The sequence below is a fragment of the Acanthochromis polyacanthus genome, chromosome 14, assembly GCF_021347895.1.
Source record: "Acanthochromis polyacanthus isolate Apoly-LR-REF ecotype Palm Island chromosome 14, KAUST_Apoly_ChrSc, whole genome shotgun sequence".
NCBI lineage: Eukaryota > Metazoa > Chordata > Actinopteri > Pomacentridae > Acanthochromis > Acanthochromis polyacanthus.
In genome coordinates this window covers 7,356,251-7,377,374 of record NC_067126.1, presented here as the reverse complement: position 1 = coordinate 7,377,374, position 21,124 = coordinate 7,356,251, and the positions used below count along the sequence as shown (strand labels likewise).

General features: G+C 38.1%; 3 protein-coding genes across 5 annotated transcripts in view; 1 reads left to right on the top strand and 2 right to left on the bottom strand.

Annotated features, from left to right (window-relative positions):
- The window catches only part of LOC110959563 (succinate--CoA ligase [ADP-forming] subunit beta, mitochondrial), a 333,454-nt gene extending 330,775 nt beyond the window's left edge, over nucleotides 1–2,679 (bottom strand). For both annotated transcript variants that reach the window (XM_051958846.1, XM_051958845.1), the window contains exon 1: nucleotides 2,545–2,679. In XM_051958846.1, the coding sequence (XP_051814806.1) occupies nucleotides 2,545–2,628 (84 nt within the window). In that variant the 5' untranslated portion in view covers nucleotides 2,629–2,679. The remainder of the gene's footprint in view (nucleotides 1–2,544) is intronic.
- A 1,405-nt stretch (nucleotides 2,680–4,084) lies between these two features.
- On the bottom strand, nucleotides 4,085–9,874 carry med4 (mediator complex subunit 4). The gene is made up of 7 exons (XM_022206456.2): nucleotides 9,743–9,874; nucleotides 8,337–8,403; nucleotides 7,364–7,534; nucleotides 6,137–6,194; nucleotides 5,965–6,051; nucleotides 5,692–5,823; nucleotides 4,085–4,748 (listed from the first exon to the last, which is right to left on the bottom strand). The coding sequence occupies exons 1-7, from the start codon at nucleotides 9,826–9,828 to the stop codon at nucleotides 4,576–4,578; spliced, it is 774 nt and encodes a 257-aa protein (XP_022062148.1). The 5' UTR covers nucleotides 9,829–9,874; the 3' UTR covers nucleotides 4,085–4,575.
- A 2,951-nt stretch (nucleotides 9,875–12,825) lies between these two features.
- LOC110959565 (integral membrane protein 2B) overlaps nucleotides 12,826–21,124 on the top strand; it is a 33,004-nt gene continuing 24,705 nt past the window's right edge. Inside the window, exon 1 of one of the 2 annotated variants that reach the window (XM_022206457.2) lies at nucleotides 12,826–13,059. In XM_022206457.2, the coding sequence (XP_022062149.1) occupies nucleotides 12,976–13,059 (84 nt within the window). In that variant the 5' untranslated portion in view covers nucleotides 12,826–12,975. The remainder of the gene's footprint in view (nucleotides 13,060–21,124) is intronic. The other variant, XM_022206458.2, reaches the window with a different exon arrangement.

Sequence of the window (21,124 nt, the reverse complement as noted above, 5' to 3'; positions counted from 1 at the left end):
GAAAACCGCTCACCCACATGACGCCACACACACTGTCTGCCATCTGCCCTGAACAGTGTAAACTGGGATTCATCCTGAAGAGAACACCTCTTCAACGTGCCAGACGCCATCAACTGTGAGCATTTGCCCACTCAAGTCGGTTATGACGACAAACTGGAGTCAGGTGGAGACCCCGATGAGGACGATGAGCATGCAGATGACCTTCCCTGAGATGGTTTCTGACAGTTTGTGCAGAAATTCTTTGGTTATGCAAACCCATTGTTTCAGCAGCTGTCCGAGTGGCTGGTCTCAGACCATCTTGGAGGTGAACATGCTGGATGTGGAGGTCCTGGGCTGGTGTGGTTACACGTGGTCTGTGGTTGTGAGGCTGGTTGGATGTACTGCCAAATTCTCTGAAACGCCTTTGGAGACGGCTTATGGTAGAGAAATGAACATTCAATACACCAGCAACAGCTCTGGTTGACATTCCTGCTGTCAGCATGCCAACTGCACGCTCCCTCAAATCTTGCCACATCTGTGGCATTGTGCTGTGTGATAAAAGCGCACCTTTCAGAGTGTCCTTTTATTGTGGGCAGTCTAAGGCGCACCTGTGCACTAATCATGGTATCTAATCAGCATCTTGATATGGCACACCTGTGAGGTGGGATGGATTATCTCAGCAAAGGAGAAGTGCTCACTGTCACAGATTTAGACAGATTTGTGAACAATATTTGAGAGAAATGGTGATATTGGGTATGTGGAAAAAGTTTTAGATCTTTGAGGTCATCTCATAAAAAAATGGGAGCAAAAACATAAGTGTTGCGTTTATATTTTTGTTGAGTGTAAATGATCAGGTAGCACTTTTTTTAGGGGATATACACTACCATTCAAAAGTTTGGGGTCACCCAGGCAATTCCATGTTTTCCATGAAAACTCACTTTTATCCATGTGCTAACATAACTGCACAAGGGTTTTCTAATCATCAATTATCCTTTTAACACCATTAGCTAACACGATGTAGCATTAGAACACAGGAGTGATGGTTGATGGAAATGTTCCTCTGTACCCCTATGGAGATATTCCATTAAAAATCAATCGTTTCCAGCTAAAATACTCATTTACCACATTAACAATGTCTAGACTGGATTTATCATTCATTAATTGTTATCTTCATTGCAAAAAGTGCTTTTCAAATATTAGGACATTTCTAAGTGACCCCAAACTTTTGAGCGGCAGTGTATGTTTAGTTGGGGACTAATCTTTAAAGCCTGTCGGTATGAAATCTACTTTGAAATGTTTTAAACTATACAAACTGCTGACCAAAGCAACACTGATCCAGAACCAACAGTCAAAAGAAAGAAAAATCTGGATGGACTCAGAGTGACGTCTCACATAGGTGAGTTTCCTGACCAGAATACTTTAGCTGTGTCTCATCTTGTGTTCATTAAATCGTAATCACTTTGAGATTTACCAACAGTTAAAAAGTATAAATTAAGCAACTGTTCCAGGTTTTAATCAGCTGAGTATTGCAAAGAAAAGCTTATTATATTGTGCATGAATTCTTATGTTCACCAACAATTTTATAAGTGTTCTATGATCCTGTACGAATAGTGACTTTGTATGTTGTAGTTGGTTAGGAGGGTTTTCTTATGATTAAATCTGAACATAAATCTTCCTTGGAAGTTTCGTATTGCAGATTCGGCTGCACAGGAGTGTTTGAAAACAATATGGATCACGTATGATGGATATGATTCAGTGTGCTACTCTGGTATTTTGCACGAATTCAATCATACAGCGCTAAAAGCACTGTCTCCATATGCCTCCATTATTACAAAAGCATCTGATAAACTGTTGACAGGACACATCTGACTTCAATAAGGGGGACAGCTTTTAACTGCAACAGTTTTGTCTGTTAACCTTTTCCAAAGTAATAAAATGACGAAACATCATGCCACCCCAGTGGAAGTACTAGTCTCAGCGTGCCCACCCCTGTACTGATTGTCCAGATCCGCCTCTGGGGGTCTTGGGGCCCCCGGAGTAGGTGCCCGCTTCTCTCTGTTGGTGTCCCAGCCCTGGATCTTCTGCACCAGGTTTGTTCTCGTTGTGAGCTGTCAGACTGCCTCGGCAGTAAAAGCTGTTGTTTGTGCTCACTGAGCGGATTTATCCCGACAACTTTCCGAGATCACTCAGCGGGACAGATGCGGCGGGGCTGAGCCGCCGAGAGGCAGCTGCTGCCGGTGGAGGTCACCGCGCTTCCCTGAGCATTTTCTGCCACAAAACAGCCCTTAAAAACACCACAGCACACTCTGCGACAGAATAACCTCGGGCCGAGGCGCTCCTGTGTGTGTCCGCTGGTGCTGCTGCAGCTCTGACAGCCGGCCACGCTAGCCCCGCGCTAGTTAGCATGTTAGCCAAAACAACGGAAATTCAATGGAGTTGTGCTAATGTCAAATTTGACCCCGTTAGCTTTTAGGGAAATTGTAGTCGACTGGAAAGGCAAGGCGCCGTAACAGTCAGCTGCCCTGAAAGCCAATGAACTTCGATTCAATGTGGGCACACACTCACCTTGGTGGCGGAGCTGAGAGAGTTTCTGGCCCCTGAAGTTCTCAGGCTAGCCGTCAAACGGCCGCAGATCAGGGACGTCGCCATGTCTACAGTGGAGGAGGAATGAAGCAACAGGCATGCGCAGCGAGCCTCAAAAACGGCTTCCCCCGGTGCCGCTTTCAAGTTTTGTCGGAAATTATAGGATAACATAAAATTAAACTAAGTAAAGCTGAAGTATCCGGCTGCACACGACTGAGACTGAATGTTCAGATTACAAATATATGAGAATAAAACACAAATGTTAACAGATGGTTGATTTAAAACAGTCGCAAAACCATATCTTTGCTGTTCATTTTTTTAAAAAAAGAACACATAAGGGCAATATATGAAAGGGCTGTTTTTTTACAGTTTATGAAGGCATCATTATCACTCCTTTCCACAGTGTAAATATAGCCTGTTTCTGACCTTTAGCCTAAATAGGCACAATTTTTAGTGTGTAAATGCTCATAATTAACAAAGAAATTATTTTATTTTAAATTCTATTTCTATTCACTTTTTTGTTTAGCTTGTTGTGCCTTTGCGTGACTTCAGACTCTATAAACAAGCCAAGATGCCTGAACCTGTTGCAGCTTGTCGATGGTGGTTAGAACATTTCAATGAATCCTGTCTCACCACACTTCAGCTGTATTATTAGTGGAGTATAAAAGGGGCGTTGCATTTGTACTTTCAAATATTTTGACAGTGAGCCTAAAATGCAAGTCTGTTTGGTGAAATAATTAGTGGGAATGAAGGTCAACACGTGTAGTTGAGTATTTACATTTTATGCTACTTTTTACTTCTACTTTTCGTGGGAAATCTTGCTTGACTACATTATGTTAGTTTTCAAATTAAAATTTTACCCATGAAATATCTTAAAATAAGATTTCATACATACTGCAGCATGTACAGTTGATGAAATTGTAACTTTGGCTATGAGATGATGTTATACATGTTTGATGAATGTCATAATTTGCAACTAAATCTATTTGCTTTTGTTTAACCTTGAAACAAATATTTGAAGCTATTTAAGGCCTTCTGAAGCCTCATATTCATGTTTTGTGTTTGTATGTAGCTGTTTTGCCCATTTTAGTTTCATTTTGTTGTTCCTTTCTGCCGCTCTGTCATCATTTTGCTCCTCTTTGTCACCAGTTTTGCTGCATTTTGTTGCTGGTGCGTGTTGTTTTGTAGCTGCTATGTGCCTGTGATGCGATTTTCCATTTTTCTGGAGTTGTTTTGCATCTCTGCATGATTGGTTTGTGTCTCTCTGTAGTCTGTAAATGTCCTTCTAGTGGCATGTTGCAGGTGAAGGTCAGAGGCATGCTCTCTGGGCCTCTGGCTTTGTTCCCCCTCATAATCCATTCATGTTTGCATGTCTAATATTTAACTTTTACTTTCAAAAAGCAGCATTCTAACATGTGCTAATTAACACTAAGCATTCACTCCAATAGGAATGTTTTTTTTTGTGATAACATGCCGGATGACAGCTACCAACATAACCAAATAACCGATGACACAAATACAATCTATTCAAAAAGTATTTATTTACAAGGCTGAGTATGTACAGGTTTATTTACACAGCATTTGTCAATATTGTTTAACAACCACTCACACAAGCATCTTGTCTATGATGGACAAAAACGAGACGTGTAGTCACACACATACAAACAAAAGTCACCGAAGAGCAAAAGAAGTCAAATTTCAGCTTCAGTTACACACTACAGCATGCAGGAGTCACTAACTGGAATACTGGTATTTATCATGTCGAGAGGGATAAAATTATGTTCCCAGTGATCAAAACGGGGATGATCTCGTCCACATAAACACACTCAGGCAGGAAAGTATCTCTGCACAACACGTATCTGGAGCAAAGGTTCCACAACAGACTGAACCTTTACATTTCCTTGACCTACTCATGTATTTACAGCTTTGTGAATGACCAAAGGTGAAGCTGCTGCTCAGCGGTGATCTCACACACACACACACACACTCAGACGAACACACACACCCATTCCCTCAGTCGGAGTCGCTGCTGCTGCTGGAGGAGTCGGTCGACATGGCCTCCACATCGTCCTCGTTTTCCTTGTTGTGACCCGGCGGCTCCAGGCCGAAGTCGTTGCCGTGGTGAGGAGGCAGCATCCCCACGGAGACGTCGGAGGACTGCCAGGGGTAGTGAGGCGTCAGGACGTCTGAGGAGGCAGGAGAGAAGGGGGTGATTCTCAGAAATTCAATGTGATCATCAACTCTATCTATACCGCTTTATCCTCACTAGGGTCGTGGGGGGTGCTGGAGTCTATCCCAGCTGACTCGGGCAAAGGCAGGGGACACCCTGGACAGGTCACCAGTCTGTCACAGGGCTACATATACAGACAAACAATCACACTCACATTCACACCTACGGGCAATTTAGAGTAACCAATTAACCTCAGCATATTTTTGGACTGTGGGAGGAAGCCGGAGTACCCGGAGAAAACCCACGCATGCACAGGGAGAACATGCAAACTCCATGCAGAAAGATCCCAGGCCCAGGCCGGGATTTGAACCGGGGATCTTCTTGTTGCAAGGAGAAAGTGCTAACCACTACGTCACTGTGTAGCCCGATCATCAACTCTCTAACATTTATTCATGATATCTACGCCTGAAACGACTCCTCGAGTTATTCAAGTAATTCAATTACTAAAGTTCCTTGAGGCAAAACTCTCTGAATTGAGGCTTCGTTTCCCCAGGTCACTAACTAGTCTGGACCCAGACTTCATCCTATACAGACCTGGACCTACCATCAATAAATTATAAAGGGGTTATATTTCTGCAACAACAACTAAATACATGTCTAGTTCCCATGGATTTGAGTTTTAGTTAAACGCCCCTGTATTATACTACATATGTACACAATACTCCTGTACTATACTATATCTGTACAATACACCAGGACAGTTATTTCTGTTGCACAGCACGCTCACTTCCTCTTTTGAGGCTGTAATGCCAAGTGTGGAATCCAATTACTCGATTATTTGCCAGAACAATCAACAGAATACTCAATTACTGAAATTAACAATAGCTGCATCCCTACTGAGAGCGCTGTGTTGGACATCTGACTGCATGAAAAGTCATTAAACCGTCAGTTGGACTCACCTGGTAACCGTCCAGCAGCCAGAGCGTCACCTGGCAGGTGTCCGTTCACGCCGTTGGTCGGCAGGTTGGCCATGTGACCGAGCATCCCGCTGCGCATCTCCAGGTCAGTCGGGTACGGCCTCCGAGGGTCACCTGAGGTCAACAGGGGAGGAGGTGATCAACCAGAAAACAATCACCGCTCTACTAAACACTTTCCCAGCATGCAGCACATTCTAGCTTTACTAGCAATCCACATTGTCCAGCTCGGCTAACTGCAGTGACTCTGGTTCTTACCCGGCACCCAGTTGAGAGGAGCACACACGGCGTTACTGGCGCTGATCCTGTGAGCATACTTGATGATTTCTTCTGACGAGATGCTTCCTGCAAAGAATAAATCAACAGATCAGCTTTTGGACAAAATCCAGAGTGAGCATCCTCAGCTTTGGTCAGAAAGGTGTTCGCTCACCTTTCCTGGCTTTGTCGATGGATTTGAGTTTCTCTTTTGCCTGATAAACAGCAGTGGCCTTGGAAAAAAAACAAACAAAAGAAGTTAAATGAAGAGAACTTGCAGTGATATGTGTGAATGAAACGTTCTCAGGATTCAGAGTTTGTCCAACAATTACTAACAGGGGGCATCTAAAGTACAAACAATCCTATAATAACTGGACCACAGGCATCTGAAAGCTTAACAAAACCAAGCTGGAAAGTAATCATTTTTGGTAAAACACAAGAAAATGGGTGCCTCTTCATGGGAATTTTGTGTCTTTTGTAGGCGTTTTGAATATCTTTGTGGCTCTTTATCTTTATGTGGGACTTCTCTGGTTCCTCTGTGTCCTTTATTTACCACTTTCTGGTTAAATCAGTTCAAACGCATTTAGGAAAAAATACAATATTACAGCAAAGCCTTCATCTGGGGTTTATTCCAGGCAGCAAAGTATGATTTTACAACTTGAGATTTAAACAAAATGTTGGAAAAGTCCTACAGTGAGAAGAAGCACGGAATAAAGAGAAACACTTCTTTAATTAAACATGCTAGATAGTGATGGCTTTGGTAAAGCACGAAGAAAGGCACATTTTAGCCACAATCTCTATGATAATTGTGTGTTTCTTCGTGACTGAACGTTGGAATATTTCTAGCTGCTGTGATTTTTTTATTTTATTTTTTAGATTTCTGGTCAAATGATTAAAAATTAATTTATAGAAAAAAAAATATTACTTCAAATTGCTCTTCAGGGTTGTTTTCAGGCAGCCAATTGTGTATTTAAAACAGCATGTTTGAAGGTTACAACAGCGAGAAGAAGCATGAAATACACATAATCATGCTGCTCACTTGAAATCCTCCAGACTGAAGCTGATTACATGTTCAGTTGGTGTCACATTTGCTTCCTGTTCTGAAACTCATCAATTATTTATATCACTTCTCAGATGCTGGAGCTTAAAGAACATCTCTGAAACTAGTTGATTTATCAAAATAAATAAAGAGATAAAGGAAGTTTACTTTTAAGATTTAAGTTTACTTTAGCAAATATTACCACAGTTCTGTTGATGCCTCTGGCTGCTTGGTCATTACATCAACTCAGCGCACAACTATTTTAGGCAAAATGCTGCATGAAACCATAATAATACTTTAAACATCGGGGCAGAAAAGTGAGAAAAGGTAGTGCAATATTTGAATATGTCAGCTCCAACCCACCAGGATGTGCTCGGCCTCCTTCAGCTGTTTCTGGAGCTGCTGGATGTCGCTGTCTCTCTTCTCCACCTCCTTCTCCAGCAGCTGCATCTCCTGGTGAACCTTCCCCTGCTGCTGAGCCACTTCCATCAGCTCCTGAAACTCCCTGTCCCTCTGCACCAGCAGCTCCAGGATCTGAACACCCAGCACAAAGTGACCAAAACAAGCCATAATGTGTCCCTTTATCAAACTTGATTTATTCAGAAGTTTATCTACAGTGCTTTGAAACCCTTCAATCAAAGCCTTCAAACTTGTTCATGCATTTATTTTCAGTAGGTTAGATTACTGTAATGGTGCATTTACAGGTCTTGATCAAACAGCAGATCTAGAACGCTGCTGTCAGAGTCCTAGCTAACACCAGGAAACCGGACCACATTACACCGGTCCTCAAATCACTACACTGGCTTCCTGTTAGTCCAAGGACTGAGTTTAAAATCTGACTCCTGATCCACAAAGCACTGAATGGTCTTGAACCAGAATACGTCCTGGACTTATTAGTTCCATATGAAGCATCCAGAGCCCTCAGGTCATCAGGGACAGGTTTACTGTGGTCCCTGAACCAAAAATAGTGAAGCAGCATTCAGCTATTCTGCTCCTCCTCTGCTGAACAAACTGAACACCTGAGGTCTGCTCAGACTGTCGGCTCTTTTAAATCAGGCCTGAAAAACGGTTTATTTACTGCAGCTTTCTCTCACATGCTCAATCTGTCTTCTTGACTTTTAATGCATTTTCATGTTCTCTTTTTAGGATTTTAATCGCAAATAAACTAGCCTTGCCTTCAATATCCACACAGACCCTAAAACTGCTCCTCCTCAGTCAGAACAGTCATTCTTATGGATGACGTGTTGGTTTATTTCTGTTCTTACGGATGACGTGTTGGTTTATTTCTGTTCTTATGGATGACGTGTTGGTTTATTTCTGTGCGTTGTTGTGTTACCTGTGTGTCCTCTCCTGACTGGGGTAGTTTCTGATTCCTGGACAGAGCCAACATCTCAATCAGCTCCCTGAAATAAAAATAAAACACAGCAGGTTTCAAATAAAGGCTGATGTTAGCAGCTAAGAAGAAACTAAGAACAGCTCCTGGTCTACAGGCTCCAGCATGTGTCTCTCACAGGTTAACCGTGGAAGGATTAGGAGAAAATAACAGACATGTCGGACGCAACACAGTTAGATTCAAAGAAGCACAAATAGGTGTGTTGTCTTGCATCTTCTAAGTCGCTTTTTGTTCCTCTCTTTAATTATTTTTTTAATTACAGTATTTTGCATCAAGTTGTTTATATTTTTAGATATTTTGTAGTGTATTATTGGTGTCTTTTCAGTCATTTTACCCATTTCTCTGTGTGTCTTTAGGCAGTTTTATTTAATCTTGAGATGATTTCCCCCCATTTCTGGTCGTTCTGTTTCCTTTTTGGTGTCTTGTTTCACTTTAGAGATATTTTGCTCATGGTTGTATTGGTCTTGCACGTCTTTGTGCTCAGTTTGTTTCCCTTTCTAGTCATTTTGTCCTCTACTGTAGTTGTTTCACATGTCTTTGCAATTGTTTTGCCCATCCTGTAGTTGTTTTCTATCTCTTGGTAGCTTTTTGTCATATTGTTTGTATTTACATACATTTTGCAGTGTATTGTTGCTGTCTTCCAAGTCATTTTACCCATTTTTCTGTGTTTTGCATGTCTTTGAGGTAGCTTGCTTTCACCTTGCAGTTGTTTCTCCTATGTCTGGCTGCTGTGTGTTTCTTTGTTTTATTTCCAGATGTTTTGAACGTTGTTGTCGTTGTCTTGCATGCTTTTCTGGTAGTTTTGATTCGTGCTACAATTCCTGTGCCCCTTTTGTAGTTTTTTTTTTTTGTGTGTCTCTAAGGGGCCACTTTACTCATTTTTTCATTGGATTAGCATGTCTTTGTGGTAGTTTCGCTAATTATTGCAGCCGCTTAAATACATACAACAATCAACTGGTCAGTTGCTAAAGATTCTCCTAACAATCCCGCTAAAACCAAACATCTATTTCAGAATAAAAAATATATATATTTGCAACTCTTTATCAAGTTGTCTCCCATTTACTTCAAAGGAAGCGACACAACCACTGCCTGAATGGAGCCGTGTAAAAACCTCCAGAACAACGATAAATGTATTGAACAATCTCCCAGATTGTTAAAATCACTGTACCGGTTTCTTTTCTTTGAGAAAAACTGGAGCTTTGCTCTGTAGTCTGATTAAACGCTGCTAAGGAGAACGAATCGGGGCTGCTGCTGACTTTGTAAACACTAAAATAAACGATTCAAGGACGAAAAAACGGAACTTCACAAATGCAACACAAAAAAAACAACCACAAGAAGTAGAACTTTACCGGGATAAAACCTCCAAATCATCCAGTACGGACAGTAGCCGATCTTTCGTTGATTTCTCTGCCGCTGGTGCCGCCGCCGTCGCCATGTTTAGTACTCTTCAGCCGCATCTGCGCAAGACAGGAAGTTACTCTAACTCTAATTCTTCTTCTACTACTTATTTTTTGATGTTGTGCTGCAGTTGGCACAAAGTACCACTACTGCCGCCTCCTGGTCGTGATTTGCCATTACAAAGACCTGTTTTTTTAGTTCATTTTCTATTACGGTATTTGTTTTTATAGTATTTGTTCCTTCACTTGTATCTAAATAATGATTTGAATTTTATGCTACTTTATACTTATTATATTGTACTTTTTACTGCACTATATGTATTCGACAAAATAAACGAGTCTTTGATTTTTAGATTAAATCTAAAGAAATTAATTAATTCATTATTTAATATTCTATATTTACTTATTTTAGATAGAAAGCACTATGTTTATTCAGAAATTTTACATTTTGCCCCTTCTTTACAGACTCAAACACAAATGGTCATGGCAAAAATTGTGACTATTTGTGTATTTTGTCCTCATTTTCTTTTTAAAAAGGTGTCACCTAAAAAAGCCAGCTAAAACAGAAAAAAGACATTTTTCAGGTAAAATAAAGACAGTAACTAAAAAAATAATTAGGGAAATGTGCATTGGCAACCTAAAAGTCAACGAAATAAAAGATTACAACTTGAAAATATAAATAACACACAAAAATATTATTATAAATATTATAGCGCTAAAATAAAGTAGATATTATTATTATTATTATTATCAAATGAATCAAATAACAATAAAAATAATACAATTATTATTATTATTATTATTAGCAGTAGTAGTAGTATTAGTAATTGATCACTTTAAATTGTCCGGAGGTGTGAATGTGAGTGTGATTGTTTGTCTGTGTATGTAGCCCTGTGACAGACTGGATTTACGAGTGTCTATGTAGAAATGTATGTAGAATTTTATTTTAGTGTGTTTTAATGTCTGTATTTATAACTATTTAATTTATTTGGCTGAGCATCACCCTGATCAGAGGAAACCAGCAGAGATCCAGATGTTTGTTCAAACGAACTGCGGAGAATCAACAAGCTTCCGGTAACTAGACCATTGCAGGAACACCAAAATAAAAGCGCAGAAAAAGAAAGCTTTGCTTAATGAAGCTGAAACAAACTGACAAAAGCATTTCTGCATTCAGGACAGCTTGTGTCTAATGGAAAAGGCTCTATAATGCTTAAAAGATTAGTAACAATAATTTTAAAAGCAAGTGTAACTCCACAAAGTTAAAATATACATGCTTTTTGATGTCATTTTGGGGTTTTTTTGGTTTTATTTCTTTATTGATTTATTTTTTGCATCAGAAATATCATGACAGTCTCACAAAGGGCAAGAAAACACACCAATAACTTCACAGAGACTAGCTAAGATTAGTTATTTATGTACTAATAATTTAGATTTTATGCAAACCTTACACTTCTACTCCAGAAAGGAAACATGTTTCCCTGTACCATGAAATTCTTTCTTTTCTATCCACAACAAATTCCAAACAATATTAAATTTAGTACTGAATAGATTTAAAAAGATAAAATGGATAAATAAAGACAATGGGCTGTCCAGCATAAGGAGTATGCGTCCCAAAGTGTAACACAATTAAAGTTATTAGGAATAAGAACAAATTTTAGTGCAAAAACTTTGGCACCTATTCTTCGACAGATTTTGAAATTTGAACTTGTAACTGAGTGTTTTTCAAGATTCAAGATTCAAGATCTTTATTTATCACAAACACAATTATACATACTATAATGCGGAGTGAAATGTATTGTGCACCTGTTCCAGGCCGAAACAATAAGAATAGTAATTTCCATTGTAGCGTTGTTATTATAGTTACTCGTAGTAGTAGTAATAGCAGTAGTAGAAATAATGTTAGTAGTAGTAGTAGTAGTTAGAGTGCACTGGCATGTAAAATTTCAATAAAAATCTAATTTGGGTTAAAAGAAACTTAGTGAATAACAGAAGATAAATCACAATAAATAAAATGTTGTAAAAAAATTGTTACATTTTTAAAAAAAAGTAATAATGATAATATTGAGAAAAAGATATCCAAAATTATTTTTATTCTGTTCTGTCAGTAGCAGTAGCTCTAATTATAATAGTAGTAGTAATTGTAGTAGTTAGAGTAGTAGTAGTAGTAATAGTAGCAGTTTTAATTATAATAGTAGAAGTAGTTGTTGTAGTTATAGTGATGGTAGTAGTTATAGTTACAGTAGGAATAGTAGTAATAATAGTTACAGTCATAGTAAAAGTAGTAGTTTTAATTATAATAGTAGAAGTATTTGTTATGTTATAGTTATAGTTATAGTCGTAGAAGTAGTTATAGTTATAGTAGGAGCAGTACTATTAATAGTTACAGTAGGAGTAGTAGTAATAATCGCTACAGTTGTAGTAATAGCAGTAGTAGTAGCAGCAGTAATAGTAATAGTACTAGGGCACTGATGTGTAAAACGTACAAAAACTTGAACTTGGTATAAAGGAAAATAAATGAACAAAAGATAAATCACAATTAAAATGCATTTTCTAAAAATGTTGCTAATTTTAAAAAGTAATAATGGTAATAATGAATAAATCAATATCAATAAACTATTTTAATTCTTTTTAAATAGCACCTGATGAATATGAATATTATTGAGCATTTATTATTGTTTACTCTTAATATTTTATTGCTTTTTTATACTTATTATCTATTATGTTGCTGTAAAATGCTGTAAATTAGTTCTTTTTTCAAAGCTGCTTTAAATTAAAATACATTATTTTCATTACTAGGAATATATTTTAATGCTAAAACTTTATTTAAAGTTATTTAAGTAAACTGTATTTAAACTTGGATACATTTTTGATTTTTTTTGCTTGTAACAGGGTGTTTATCCATTGTGGAAGTACTTTGCTTTAGAAAAAACAATTACATTATTTCTTCCATTCTCTTCCCCAAATTAGGACTTCCGCCTTTATTGCTTTTATTTTGAAGCATTTTCGGTAGCGGTGCGGTGGATTTCCGCCAACTTGACCACACCGTTATCACAACAGTCCAGACTTGGCCGGAGAGAAGAGCGACTTCTTCACTTCGGGTCTAATCTTCTCTGTTTTTATCCCGTTTTTACCTCTTTCTCCGTCGCGTTTCTCGCCGCTCGGAGTTCGCCGGCGTCTGTTCCAGGATGGTTAAAGTGTCTTTTAACTCGGCTTTGGCCCAGAAGGATGTGAAGAAGGACGCCGAAACTCTTATTCCCGAGGAGGACAAAGTGAGTAGAAAATGGCTAACGGCGCTAACGCTAGCTGTCTGCTCGCTGCGAAAAATACGCAGTTTATAAAAAACGCGCAGACACACTGTGGTGTTGTGTAGCTCATGTCTTCACACGTTTTCACTGGTTCTCTCATTTGTTCATAGTTTAAACTGTGACCTGTGGCGTGTTTTATGTTCACAATATTGTTTAAAATGACAGTTTTGCTAACGTTTCTTCGTCAAACACAATATTTAGATAGTTTGAGGTGCAGCCGAGTCTCTTGTCCGCTTGAATTTTAACTTTTATCGCGGTAAAGCATCAAATTTTTTCCATCTTTAGCCACGAAATAGAGCTTTTAGTTTGATTTAGCGATAAGGTAAACTGTTGTCTGTTTGTTGTGCTGCTAAAAAGCGCTGTTTTTGTGTTTTTTCCGTTCATTGTTTACGTTGTTTGTGACTTCAGGAACCTTCAGGGAACTTTTAGGGAATGTTTCCTGTTCATCCCTTTTCAACAAACCTGTAAATTTATGCAAAAACTAACCGTCAGGGAACGTTCCCTGAAGGTTTCCTGGACGTTTGTTTGCTATGAAAGCTAACCAACACATGTAGTCTTTCCTGTAACCAGTAGAACAATAAATACAAGCATGAAAGGAAAGACACATATTATATCTTAAAACAATCACATAAGGGGTTTACCTGCAAGATTTTAAACCAGGCCTAATTTTTTCTTTAGTATTGTGAGAAAAATGATTTAACACGTCTTTCATCATGTTTTGCATCAGAAACGTAAAACAAGCAACTTTTAGCAGCAGAAACTAGGAAACCTTGGACTTAACTGGAGATTCATTGTCTTTCAAATGTTTATTAGTTTTGTTAAGTGCTTTCAAACGCATTCCTCATCGCTTCTTTTCTTTTTTATTCATCTTATGGCGCCACTTTTTGCTGCTTGATGTCGTCTTTTGTATCACTGCAAGGTCAATTTTAATTAAAAGTCGATTCAAACTTCATTATCTGCTTTAATAAAGTGCGTCACTCTTGCAAAACAGAAAGCAGAAGAGAGGAGGCCTTCCCCACATGCAAGGTTCATGGACGTTTTAGCTGTGTGTGTTTTTTTTGTTTGTTTTTATCTTTTGCACGTCTCAGCATATATCTGCCATCTGGTTTGGTGTTGAAACTCAACAGTAAAGCGAGTTAGTTCCTTACAAAGAAGATGCTTCCTGATTGAGAACATCCCCTTATGTAGGAGTCTCAGAGAAGTTATTATGCAATTGTTTTTATACGGAACTGAAAGATTGATTGCTGAGAAATGTGACAAATCTACTCTGAATTTCATTTGCAAGGAAGGTGCGAGAGAAATTGCTAAATAGTAGGGAGTAATGTGTGATTCAAGTCTGCAAACGGGTTGAACAGTTGAGCCGCTCGGAGCTGTTGGGGTGTTACAACGCTGACTGCCGAGGCGTGTGAGGGTAAAGTCTAGTAGAAACTTGAGTCTGCTGCTCGGCCTCCACCCTGTTGTGAAAGGAGCCGCTCTGTTTCTGTTTTAGGAAGTTTGTGCTCTGTTTGCAGGCTGACAGATTTTCCTTTGGAGATTAAATTCATCGCTTGAGAGCTGAAATGTGGCTGCACCTTCAGTGAACTAGCTGCAAAAGAAACTGTATAAAAGTTCTAGATGCAAGCCGAGTGGAAAACCCACACGGGATAATTCTAGAGGAGGAGATTTTCATGCAGTCGTGGGAATATTTTATGTGTTGAAAGCTTCAGATGAGACGCTGGCAAGTTTCATAATGTCTGCCTGCCTGTGTGGTTGTTGCGGCTGCAGACTGTAAGGTGTTAGCACGCCTTGGTTTTCACCTCCCCCTCCGACTTTCAGTCTGACTGACTCCTTTCTTGATAATCAGAGCTTAATGTTTTCCTCCCGGGGATTGAAGTGTGCTCCAACACAGCTGATTCTCTACTTGGTTTGGGACTTTTATTGGGGGGATTTTCTTGGAGGAGAAGTTGCATGTGTGGCAGAAAAACCCACCAGAAGAATTTTTCTCTTAATCAAATCTCAATCCTTTCAAATCCCCGACTAACCCCTCCAAAGTAGTTTGTTAGCTGAAGAGATGTTCTGGTTTTTGGAGCTGAAGATCAGCACTGATTGTCTTATTTGAACTGCAGCTTTTAATTGAATAACTGATTAGTTATCAGCTATTTAGTTCATGTCCGAGTATCTTGTTAAGTATCTTATTTAAAGAAATAATCTTTATTTTCTCATTCCAGCTTCTCAAATGCAAATGTTTTCAGTTTTTTTCCCTCTTCTATGACGGTAAACGGAGTATCTTTGGCTCGTGGACAAAACAAGACATTTAAAGAAGTAATTTTGGGCTTTGGGAAACACTGATCTGAATATTGCACCATTTCCTTCCAATTTATAAACCAGACAACAAGTCTGTTCAATCATGATCCTGATTTAATTTAAGTTACCGTGGTTGGTTCAGTTGGATTTGACTGAGATCTTCTGTTGTCAGTGCATCACTACTAGTAGGGCTCTGTCCCCAAAATTCAGTAAAATTATCATCAATCATGCAGATTTTTAAGCTCTGATTCATCATTTTACATTCTGTTGTTTGATCTATTTAAAATGTGGCTTTAAAATGTGTGAAAAGTGAAATCATCTTCCGTTATACACCAATACTGGTGTGGTTAAGTGTCATGTTGCCAATTAAAATCCTACAATTGAGTCAAAAAGTAAAAATCTAATTTATTTCCCTCAGTAAATTTCAAAACTGAGACCATTAGCAACTATTTTGCAAATAATTTAATCATTCAGTGGAAAAAAGTTCATCCTCGCAGCTTCTTGGTTTTCAGGGTTTTTTTGCAGCTCCCAACTATTTTGATATTTAACTCTTTTTTTTTTTTTTAGCTCCTCACACATGACAGTAAACTAAATTTATCTGTTTTTTTTTCTTTTCTGTTTATCGCAAAAAATTAAGACAACATTTTAACCGCCACTGGGTTTTATTTATTTATTTATTTTTTTTTTAAGAATTTAGTGAAGAAAATTCTTCTTGAATCTACAGATTAATTCATAGTGAAAATACCCTGTCTGGAGCTCTAATAATTTGTATGAATGTCATTTAATGACTCAGAAGATCAGAGCTGCAACAATGAGTTCAAATGGTAGAAAATGAAATAGATTCTTTAAAGAAATGTAAAAAAAAAAGCAAAGTGCTGCATTTGGTTGCTTTTCTTGGACTTGCTCTGTTGTAAAATTGTGTATTTTTTTAGCCCTAGAGAAAATAATCAACAGCTGAAGGACAGATAATCAAAATCACAGCTCTGGGAAAACGTTTAGAACTTCTTGGTGCACGTCAAAGTGTTCTTCTGTTGACCTTCTGTGGATTTATCTGGGTCTCATTTACATACGCGGAGGAAACGGTCTCTTTGTTTGTCTCATCCTGAAGCAGATAAAAATCATGGTTGTTTACAGCTGACGTCTGCACAGATGCACCGTCCCGATGCGAGCTTGTCACACCCTCATCCACTTCGCCTTCATGGAAATATTCCTGCTGTTCTGCTTCCCGAAGCAGGAAACCGCTCCGCTGGTCGTCCTCCAAAAGGCTCCAAACAGGAACCAGCAAATGTTTTACGCCTTTTGCTTGAACAAAAGACTAAAATTATTATTAGATTGTCAAAATATTTAACGCTCACAGGTCTTTGGATCTTAGTTACCGTGCTTGCTTTGCTGCTGCCTTGGATCTCCTAATATATACGAAGATCTCAGTACTATAAAATACAAGATAATACATAAAAATATCTGAGCTTGTTGCATATGTGTGCTGCTGTAAATGATTAAAAAGTAAAGCGGCATTTATTCATTTTTCAACAAAAGAAAATCGAGTAATGTGATTAGTTTATTCAGATTAGTAGACTAAAGCCTCAAGTAACAATCGAACTCTTAATTGACTCATCGTTGGAGCTCTAATTGTCATTTAGAAGGAAAAAAGTTGTGGTTTGTGAAGCTGTTCTGTTCTGAGATGTGGAAATAACTTTACTCTTTTGCTCCTTTCAGTTTGACTGAAGCTTCTCGTCAAACACAAGTCAAGTCTTTCGACTGCGTGGGACTTTTTTTTTGCACTTTTCTGTGTAGCAGAGGTTGCAAATGAGTAAATAAGGAGGCGTTTTGCCTTTCACCTTTAGATCGGAGTCATGTGATGTAAAACTGGAGCTGGGTTGCCCAAATGTGCAAAGTGAACTGAGCCAATCCAGCTGATGGCAGACAAACACTGTCTGAGTTGGTGTGTAAGCAGATATTTACTGATATCCATCGCTCCCTCAGACTCTTTGTCCGTCCCTGTCTGCTGTTTTTTTGTGTGCATTTCCCCTCAGGAATCGATGAAGTCTCATGTTCGCATGCAGCCATTGATTGTTAGCGGGTTCTGCAGGAAGTAGTGTGACACTCGTATTGACCTAATGTAGTCCAGACGGTTTTTTCGATCGCTCTATTTCCTGTTTGTCTCCTGGTGTGTGTTGCTGCCCGTTAATCTGCAATGAAAAGCCTCGATTGGTTCTCACAGTCCGCTGATAGTTTAGCAAAGCGGTGAGAAGTTTTCATGAGCCGACACAACCATTATATATATCAGAGCTAAGCAGGTCAACCGACAGCGCCACGTCTTTATGGTGAAAACATTCAAGGCTGGTGATTCATTTCATTGTTATTACTGATGAACTTTGAGCAGCGTGTGCCACCTGTACACTTGAGTTTATCTGCTCTGTTTTAGATTTGATATTAAAAAAGGGTGAAGGGTGAAGTGATCTTTAGCCTCCCTCTTTCTCTTTCATTCTGTTATTTATGAATGTTGGCGAAATAAAACAGTCATTCGAAACTGTCGTCTTGGGCAAAGGGAAATTCCTTCTTTCGTTCTTGTTATTTTCTGGCATTCTGTTAATAAAACAATAGTTAATCGCAGTAGATGCAGTCCGAAGATCAACTAAGTTTTCTGCAGATAAGTTATGTGAACAAACAGACCAGATCTATACATGTGGCTCCAAGTGTGACTTAAATATAGCATGGAACACAAAAAGCCACATGAATGAAACTGATTCACACAAGTGGGACGCAGTATTTAGGGAAAAGTTAAACTAAGGAAGACTAAATACTGAGCTTGGTCTATTTTTTTCTCTGTAAATGTCTCAGCAGCTGTATTTAGTAACAGCGTTTAGGTCAGGGGTGTCAAACGTGTGGCCTGCGGGCCAAAAGCGGCCTGCCAGAGGGTCCAATCGGACACCTGAGATGACTTTGTAAAGTGTAAAAACTACAGAAAAAATTGTAAATTTGTAAAACTATGAATTTAAAATAATTGCTGGACCTTGACTAGTTGTTTTGATCATTAAATACTAGATTGATTGTTGTTCCGATGTGGTTTTGTGCTTTGTTTTTGTAATGTTTTGTCTTGTTTTTGATTTTTTTGTCTGACTTTTGTCACTTTTGTCGTTTTGTGTTTCCTTTTTGTCTTGCTTGTGTTTTTTGTCATTTTCTGTTTCACTTATTCGTAGTTTTTGTGTCTTATGCAATGTTTTGAGTCTTTTTTGTCTCGCTTGTGTTTTTTTGTCTGTTTTTTTGTTGTTTTGTTCCTTTTTGTTTCTTGTTTTTGTTTTGTTTCATGTTGTTTGTCCATTTTTTGGTCACCTTGTGTCTTGTTTTTGTTGTTTTTTGTGGATTTTTTTGTCTGACTTTTATCATTCTGATCATAAAGTAAAATACTACAGTGATCAGTTCCAGATACCTTTTGCTTTGTTTCTTTGTAGACACTCTGTGATTTGTAAGTTGTAATGTGGAAATGATGAACTGAGACATAATATTTTTGAAACTAAACTTCAGAATGCACTTTTTTGCACGAAAACGAAGGAAAAAATTGTAGTTGTGATTATTTATCGGTTAATATACTATGATTACTGGTGCGGCCCACTGGGGATCAAGTTGTGCTGAACCAAAATAATTTGACACCTCTGCTTTAGGTGGTTGTTTAACCTGTTAGAGGCTAAAAACTGCCTGCAGAGGAGTCGGACTGGAGGCAGGGGAGCTAATATCGTAGGTAGATGCGGTTTAGTTGTTGTTTTTGTCGTCGCACCTCAGATTTTATTATTTTATGTAACTTTTTCATGCATGTGTTGTTTGAAATTGGGCCATGTGGTGCTTTATATCCCCCCAGTGCCTGTCTTTATATCTTATCTACAAAGATTCATCGCATTGGAGTTGCATTGATAGAACTTCTTATTATTTCACAGTGTCTTGGTGTTTTAATGATTGACCACCGCTGTCCAATCACTGTGTTTACTTTTGTTTTTAGCACTAAGGCTGCAACAATTAATGAAAAAATAATATGCCAACCATTTTGATAATTGATTTGCAAAATATTTTCGGTGGAGAAAAAGAATCTAAATGATCAGATTTCTCCTTTTCTTTCCTCCTCTGAGACAGTAATCTGAATATCTTCAGATTGTGAACAAAACAATACATTTGATTTAACACAGATTATTTTTAACGCTGCTGACATTTTAGAGACCAAACAACTGATATATTAATTGAGAAAATAATCAAAAGTGACAATAGTCATTAGTTGCAGCCCAGTTATTAACACACTCCTGCATTCATTCTTGCAAAGTTAGATGTTTGTTTCTGTTCTCGTGCTGGTCTTCCCTTTATTACCTTCATATTTTCTTCACTGTCAACAAACTTTAATGTAGATCGCCTCACTTTCTGCATCTAAAAAACAAAAAGCTGGTCTGCAATGCACAAGCACATAAAGAGAAAACAGACAGAACTCCCCTAAGTGTTGTCTGTTCTTTAGTAGGAAGAGGTTTTTACATCCCTTGTCCTTGTAGCTGCTAAATAAACTGATAAAGCCATAAAATAATTTACCTGCCACGTTATAATTTCTGTAAAGTAAGTGTCCGAGAAAATATTTAGTCGAGAATCTGACTTTATTTCATTTTAATTGAAGGTGCAAGAGTTGTTTAGATTAACACTGTTCCTATTTATTAAGTATTATAGGGTAATAAATAGTGTAATTGACTAACTGACTAATTGGTGAAGTACTTTATGGGTTGGGGAAGGAAAAATAGTCTTTAGTAGCAGCTCTGATGGAAAACGACTGAGAAATTAATAAGCAGAAGTATAAATCGAGCTTTCAGACGACACAATCCGTCACTGCCTGAAGCACTGTTCTCAGTTCAGGAAGGTGATTTACACGATGCAAATAATACTTCATGGTATTAAAACACAAAAACAACATCTGTGTGAGCATCAGGATTTGCATGAGCTGTTTTCCCACCAAGTAACAACCTGCTGATTAGTCCAGTGTGTTTGTTTTGTACCAATTTTATGCAAATAATGCCACTACCTGCTGTAACACTTTACAGCTCTTTGTCTCCTTCATTATTGATTAATCACGTGAACGTCATCTCAAATAGCTTATTTATCACTTTGCAGATAAAATGTTAGAAATCAGTGAATTGTAGCAGCTGTAATTTCTCCAAGATGATGATTTGAAGTAGGTTGTTTTCTATTTTGAGTCCAAACTTCAAAACTGTGAAGTATGACAAAAAAAAATCACATTGTAGTAGATGAGAAGAGCAAAAGTTTGGATTTTTAATTCATTTTTTTGCTTGGAAAAATGACCAAAACATTAGATTGATTTATCTGCGAAAGTAACTTCAGTCATTCTTTGTGCAAAACATTATATTTGGAATTTAAAAAATCTAGAAAATAGTTAAATTTACACGATGGAGCTGCTGTTACTGTGAAATTTTATTATTCAGTTGGTAAATTAATAGTTTTCTATTGATTGATTCTTTTTGCAGCACACTGAACAAATGCTTAGTTCATTTACTTGCTTGCTTTGATGGATTCATTCATTCTAAACAAGTTTATTTAAAAAAAAAGGCATTCAAAGCCCTTTACAGTATCACATAAAGGCACAGCATGTGAAAGTGACACAAGACAATGTCAAAAAGCAGATTTTTAAAGGATAAAATTGATAAAACACTACATTGACCTTGTTTTCTCGGCAGAACTCCCACAGAGAAAACCCTGAGAATAA

Coding starts and splice junctions, on each gene's coding strand:
- med4 (XM_022206456.2), bottom strand. CDS start 9,828: ATGGCGACGGCGGCGGCACCAGCGGCAGAGAAATCAACGAAAGATCGG. Junction 6,052..6,136: donor CATCGACAAAGCCAGGAAAG/GTGAGCGAACAC, acceptor TATTCTTTGCAG/GAAGCATCTCGTCAGAAGAA. Junction 4,749..5,691: donor GGCTGCTGGACGGTTACCAG/GTGAGTCCAACT, acceptor CTGCCTCCTCAG/ACGTCCTGACGCCTCACTAC.